General features: G+C 40.7%; 1 protein-coding gene across 1 annotated transcript; it reads left to right on the top strand.

Moving 5' to 3' along the window:
- Positions 1–3594: 3594 nt before the first annotated feature.
- Positions 3595–6959, top strand: LOC311035565 (phospholipase A2-like). The gene is made up of 5 exons (XM_084043840.1): positions 3595–3705; positions 3895–4038; positions 5377–5533; positions 5965–6098; positions 6758–6959. Exons 2-5 carry the CDS (start codon positions 3990–3992, stop codon positions 6877–6879), a joined length of 462 nt encoding a protein of 153 aa, XP_083899966.1. The 5' UTR covers positions 3595–3705; positions 3895–3989; the 3' UTR covers positions 6880–6959.
- Positions 6960–7325: the final 366 nt, after the last annotated feature.

A 7325-nucleotide genomic window follows, 5' to 3' on the forward strand; every position in this document is an offset into this window, starting at 1 on the left:
CGGCAGCGGCTCTGGTAGAGTGTCCGGTAGAGCGGCCAGATGGCAACTGTGAGGTTCCCAGTTCGATCCCGGGCTTCCCCAGAGTTAGTGTCGAAGTGTCCTTGAGCAAGATGCTGAACCCCTAATTGCTCCCGATGAGCAGGTTGGGGCCTTGCATGGTTTCCTCCACCATCGGTGTATGAGTGTGTGTGAATGGGTGAATGTAATGCACAATCTATGTAAAGCGCTTTGGATAAATGCACCATTTACCTATGATAAGAGAACACACGCACGCATGCATACAACTGTGTGAATAAACCATGCAACCATATTGTAGAAGAAGAAGACAATGGTTTCAATCAATATGTAATTTGATCGTAGTGACACTTTTAAAACACAGATGATTACCCAACCAACCAATGGCATTGAAAGTTCTCTCATGCCATCCTGCATATTGAATTCAAAGGAAAACAGTCAGTTGAAGACATATTTTGATAAGTTTAATGTTTTATGTCTGATAGCCTGATATGTAATCTGTGTAATGAGTTCATGAGAGCTAAATGATTCTTGTTCATTAACATGACTTCATCACCACCTACCTGTAGTTGAATTGTATGCGTTGACAATGTTAGTGTGAACTCTCTTGTAAACCAGAGTCAAGGGGTCCAACTTGAAGACCACCTTTTGTTTGTCTGTCAACACAGGAACATTATCATCTTGTTTATATTCTGAAAGCATAGATTACATTTATTTGGTATCGGGTAGGACTCAGGAAGATAATTTGCAGACCTTTGTCGGGTTTGGACCAGACAGGGCTCTAACCTGAATTTTCCATAACATTTTTGGTGGCACTCAACTCCACCTAAAGATGGGCCACTAAGTCCCTCTGCTCCTTGGCTTCTCTCTTCATGTCCATCAGCATCTCTTTCTGTTCTACAGACCACTGTGGCCCTCAGGCTTTATGCACCATTTCGCTCATTCCCTACACAACAGTCCAAACATCAGGCAGCGAGGGGGTTCCTGCTCCTAGGGCTGTCACGATTACAAAATGTAAGTTGACAAATCCAATCTCTCCCTGAGCCCCAGCTTCAGATTGACAGAACAGTAAAACAAGCAAAACTCTGCAACCCATCATTCTGAAACCGAATTGATATTGTGCAGCTGCCTTTTATATTCTCCCACCTCATAAACAAGCATTGGACACATCATTCTACCCAGTGGAAAGTCAGCTGGACAGGCACTAAATAAATTCAAGGACCATCTGAGAGCTCCAACATGTGGTACATGATAAGAGTTGGCAGGGTTAATGTCCTGGCTCTGAAAAGAGTGGATGTGAATATTTTTAACTAGAGGTTTGGTCTGCTTACGCGGCTCTCACCTCTAGAGTTCGGGCCGCCCTCACACCTACGTCGCACCGCTGATCCGACTCATATGCCCATATATGGAGATATCTGTATCTGTCAGACCATGTCCCTTTTATGGCCATATATGGAGATTTTTATAACTGTCAGTCCTTGACCCTTTTATGATTATATGGGCATGCCCCCTTTTGTCCCATATATGGAGCTGACTGATTTGTTTTTGCCTGATGCCATGACGACACATTGAGGTTGGACAACACACTCCGTATTTGGGCATGGCTGCATTGGGAACTCCTTATATGGTTATGGCTGAGCAATTTTCACTTGTAGTTGAATAATATTTGACCGGGGGTTGAGTAGGCCACTTTGTCCACCACCGCAAATATATTTAATGACTTTTAAATTTTTATTTTGAAATAATAAAAAAGAAAATAAATGTTTTTGAGACGCTGTTGTAGGGGTCAAGCATTCAGGCCTGTACCGGTGTATATGCCACGCAGTCACTCAACCACCTAATTATGGTGAAAGATGACACATCTTAACATGGTACTTTTCTCCACAGCTCTGTAGACCAGTGCCAATGGTCTTAGTTTACACCAGTGAACTGTCAAATGTGCCTTTGTCTTGTCTGTAATGTGGGGTTTATGCATGCACTGCAACCCTATACTATAACATCCCTCTCATCTACAGACTGCTCTTACAGACACAATCTAATCACGTCCTGCATTGAACATTCTCGGTTACCAAAGTCAGAGCTGCTATTTTTCCTATAGAGTATATATATTCAGAGTATTACTCCTCTTCTTCCTTACAAATGTGCCCTTTTGACCACACTATTTTGTCAAAAATATGTTTATGTAATTTATGTCATACTTTACTGTTATCAAAACTTCACACTACTGTACCATTTAGCCAGAAATAAGCCAAGAAAATCATACTGTCACTTAAAAGTTATACAATATTGTAAATTAATTAAAGACATCATCCTAACATTATTAAACAATTTCAATGCTCAAAATAGATCATACTATGTCATGCTATACCTTTTTTTGTTAAAAATGTCAGTCTACTTAACAGACAAAACACACCATACTGTACTGTCCAGAGAGCCCATAATATGGGCAACCTTAAAGCCTCACAGTCTTACAATATTATTATTATTGTGAGAATCCTTTTTTTGACCTCTGGCTCCCCCTAGTGTCCTTTATGTGTCACAGTCAAATTAATTCAGAATACTGTGACAGACCAGCTCTAAGCATAGGTAGGCTAATTGAAGTTCAGACAAGCTGTGGCTGTGCATATGGGAAAACAATAAACTAATGCACTGTTTGAGTAAAAAAAAAACATTTATTTGGTGTACAAGATTTATTTTAGTCTGGGACATCCCTTATTTTTACATAGAGACTTACTGTAGGTGCCATTAGCAGCTGTAACCTAGTTTTTTTTTCTATTTAGAGTAGCCAATTATTTGTTGTTGCTGTAACCTAGTTAACATCAGTGGTGGACAAAGTACTCAACCGAAGTACTTGAGTCAAAGTATAATTACACCTGGTCCAATATTACTCAAGCAGCCTACGTCTAAGTGAAAGTTGCTCAGTCAAATTCATACTTGAGTTAAAGTATTGGAGTACTTGCTTTTTAAAAATACTTAAGTCTTCAAAAGTAGCTACAAACTACAAAGTACATCAACTACAAATTTGACAGAGAAACTTTCACTTGTCGTTGAGTAATATTTGACTATCTATTCTTGACTCAAGTACTGGGGTTGAGTCCTTTGTCCACCACTGGCCAACAGTGGCTGGACCCATAAAATATTAACTGACATGAAATATCTTTCATGCGTGCCAAGTCTAACAGATGTTGGTTAGATACTTAAACAGTCCAAGGGTTAGGGTCTTTTTTTTTTCTCAACGTTTGCTCTCTTCCTGCTCTCTGTTTTGAAATTGCATGCCAAGCCAGGAAATCTTTCCACACACAATAGGCCTACATTTTTATGCACAATAGACCTATACAGTACCACATGTGAACAAATTGGAATGTTTAAAACATAATGTAAACTCTGTGCGTGTGCGTGTGTGTGTGTGTGTGTGTGTGTGTGTGTGTGTGTGTGTGTGTGTGTGTGTGTGTGTGTGTGTGTGTGTGTGTGTGTGTGTGTGTGTGTGTGTGTGTGTGTGTGTGTGTGTGTGTGCAGAAGGCGTACCTAGAGTAAATCTAACCTGAGCATTGCCAGGAAGCGGGCATTGCTTGGAAGCGGGCTTGATGGACAGACTGGAGGAACAACACACACACTCTGTTAGAGCAGGTACACACGTGCACGTGCCAAGGCAGATCCCTATGGCAACATTCATAACCATTACAACTACAGGTAAAGTTATTTTTTCCCAATCATGCATTCAAAACAAATAAATAGATTGGGCACATTGTGAATGTTTGTTTATGCGTCTGTGTGACACACACACACACACACACACACACACGCACACGCACACACACACTGTGTGTGTGTTTAATAGGCCTACTGCAGAGGTTACATCCTCTCCTGTCTTGTCTTCAGGTGTACATTGGCGTCATCGGCCTGGAACCACGCCTCAAGGTCTTTATTCCATATAAGATGTTCCCGTTCCACATCACAGCTCCTTCAACTGCAAAATGAACCTGCGTCGTGTTGTGCTTGTCCTGTCCATCTGTCTCCTAGTCTGTGAGTATATTCAACATCCAACATGGATTATGTTGTGACAACACTATCTGGCTGCTTTCTGTTCACTTTGGAAACATCATTACAGACAGACTTTGATTTTCCTTGTTGTAGACTACGTTTATTTAACTGTCTCATTGTGTTGTTTTCTGTTACCCCTCATTTAAAGATTTGTCTTGTTAGTTTGGATTTGTATGTGCTATGGTTTCTTTATGATGATGATTATTATTAGGGTTGTTAATCTTTTGGTATTCGATTTGATTGCAATTCTTCGGGTCATCATTCAAAATCAATTCTCGATTCAAAGCGAACCCCAGTCAATTTGATCCCTTTAAATTCACAACTTGCCAATACATACTGTAGACATTGCTCTGAAAATGTGTATCATTTGATGTTCATTTATTAAGCCTACTTAATGCTGATCCTTTATGACTGTCAACATCAGTTCAGTCAGGAACACTCACGTCATAGGTAGATTTAACCATTTATTGCAACAAATGGAATACAGTTAAACTTGGTGTTAATGGCTTCACTCTTAGGATGTTCCCTAAATTTTGCTAAGCAGCATGCTAAGCAAAAGCAGGGAACGCTATACAAAACCCCCCACAGGTATACAAGAGCGGACCCATTGCAAGACATCGAATCCGATTAACTTGAGTCGTGCAAACTTGAATGCAGTTTAACATTAAAGCCATAGAATATTGAATTCAGTTTAGAGCCATGCAAACATTGAATTTCAGTTTACGTTAGAGACATGCACACATTCATTTCAGTTTAACATTCAGTTTAAATGTTTGAGTAATGCAAGACTCTGGACTATAAGGTGGCGGCTGGGGTGGTGGGAGGCAAGCTTTGCCAGCAGTAGTGTGTGGCAGCAATTGAAAAGCAGAGGTCCAGCGTAGGAGGGAGCCGTATTTGGTTAGGGAATGAGGTGTGATTGGTGTGTAGAAAAGCGTGGCTTATTGAAAGCAATCAGCAAACTGACATCTGATCACAACTGAGGCGTATATGACTCCCCTGCATACTCCCCAGCATATGTGCCCTGCATGAACTAAAGCTAGGTCAACATTGCCCATCCCGTTTTTATGCGAGAACTTCTGGAAACTCAGATTAGGTCAACATGAACTTCTTTAAAAATTTCACTCATCCCCCAGTCTGTTTATCTTTGCAAATGTGTTCAAATAACATCCTCAGTTGAGGATCCAGTCAGACAGGGTAAGGGGGGGTTTGAGAAGGTTCGAACTTTGAATCAATTGTGTTGCTGTATGTTTGTGGGCCATGTGAATTGATAATCACATTGTATTAAGAGCAATCCCAATTTCTCCTTGTCCCCTCATATAGCCTCAGTGGTGGCGCACAGGAGAAAACGGGCGGTTTGGCACTTCCGTTCAATGATTAAATGTACAATACCCAATAGCCTGCCATTCCTGGATTACGGTGACTATGGTTGCTTCTGCGGGAAGGGTGGCGGTGGTAAGCCTGTTGATGACCTTGACAGGTATGCACTTAAGGACAACAAATGGTGGGATGGGAAAGTGAATGCGACAAAGATGTGTTGCTTGCTTGTTATTTTAAGTATTTCTTTGTTGTCTGATCTTTATGTATGAGTTCATTAAGTGGGAGCACTTGAATGCACAATACTGTATGTATAACAGAATTATGATGAACGCTTTAATAAATTAATTTAGCGTGCTTTCTACCTATAAATACTATATAACTAGTGGCCTGGTGGTTAGAGTGTCCGCCCTGAGACTGGGAGGTCGGGGTTCGATCTCTCACGCTATAGAAAGAGGAGAGGGCTCCTGCCCTTTGGGCCACATGGCTCGGCAAAGCTTACTTACTTACTTCTACCTCTATACAGTACTGTGTATTATTCTCAGTCAGAATTAATTATGGCTTATTCTTCTGTCTGTTCTCTGTTTGTGTCAGATGCTGTGAGGTCCATGACAAGTGCTATGGCGATGCATTGCAACACCATGCATGTTGGCCTCTCATACACAACCCATACACTAAAAGATACCGTTACAAATGCGATGAGGCCACCAAGATTGTTACTTGTCCCAGTGAGTATGTTTGCCTATTGACACTTGACGTTTTGTTGTTAATTGGCACGTGAGATCTCAGGAACTAAATCTAACCTGAAACAGGCCACAGAATATACTATGTAAGCTTAGATATTGTGTACAATATTTCTATATGTGCCCACATGACATTAACAGGGGGTTCTTCCCTTGACTCACTTTTATGTGATTGACAAAATGTTAGTTACAGTACTATGTGCCATGTGGAAAGAATCGGAACCCAAACTTGAGGGCAACTAAGTTTGACCAACATTCATACTATACAATAAAGTCACTCTGGGGGAAATCCTTTTGGAAACTACTCATCTTCTTTTGTACGGTTTAATCCACAAAATTCAAACATTTGTGGTCATGTTTGCTATTTAAATAATGTAAAATATGATCAGTGTGCTTCAGTGTCTTTCAGGGTGTTAGTCCTTCCACAGTGAATTTAACCAGAGTGTCTTCTTTACTGATCTGTTTGTCCATTACCGAGTTTCTGAAGAAGCTGGCTGAAGCTATCCATTTGAAATGCTATGACCTCTTGTAGTAAACCCGATTTATACTTTGCCGAGCTACAAGCTTGTAGATCTGCTATTCCTGATACGTGACACTCTGCCTAATGATCTACTTTTATGTTGTTGTTTTTTTTTGTCATTCAGGTGACCTGAATGACAAATGTGGGCAATTTGTCTGTGACTGCGACAGGAAAGCGGCCATATGTTTCGCCAGTGCAGGTTACAATGAAGAGAATAGAGACCTTCCCATCGACCGCTGTCAATAAGCAACAAATACACAGGCAATGAGGCCATGATATTGGCTCTGAGATGTCTTCCTCTTAATAGAAACGCATAACAAAGGCAATCATATTTGTGTTCTTTTATTCATTCATTATTCATGAAGCTACATATTCTTTTTGCTGTTGAAATGGACTAAGGAGAGAGTGTATTTCTCTCAGACAAAACCACTTCATTTCTCCATTTTGTGCCTGCTGTGAACTTATATATTTATATATATATTCAAGCCTTTATTTGATAGTGATAATGGAGAGAGACAGAGAGAGCGAGTGGCAGGATAGAGAGATGGGGAAGGACATGCAGCAAAGGGCCTTCGTTTGGAGTTGAACTCGGGCCGGCTGCGCAAGGAATGAGCCTTAACAGTGCACCTTAATCCCATGTACAACGAGCTAATAGACCAACTATTTGTTTACCAACATTGAGACTGGATGCA

Source organism: Gymnoscopelus microlampas, assembly GCF_963454915.1.
Source record: "Gymnoscopelus microlampas genome assembly, chromosome: 19".
Classification (NCBI taxonomy): Eukaryota; Metazoa; Chordata; class Actinopteri; order Myctophiformes; family Myctophidae; genus Gymnoscopelus; species Gymnoscopelus microlampas.

Excerpts from the sequence above, each read along its gene's own strand:
- LOC311035565 (XM_084043840.1), top strand. The coding sequence starts at position 3,990 with ATGAACCTGCGTCGTGTTGTGCTTGTCCTGTCCATCTGTCTCCTAGTC. Across the intron at positions 5,534-5,964 it reads CCTGTTGATGACCTTGACAG|ATGCTGTGAGGTCCATGACA; the intron begins GTATGCACTTAA and ends TGTTTGTGTCAG. Across the intron at positions 6,099-6,757 it reads CAAGATTGTTACTTGTCCCA|GTGACCTGAATGACAAATGT; the intron begins GTGAGTATGTTT and ends TTTGTCATTCAG.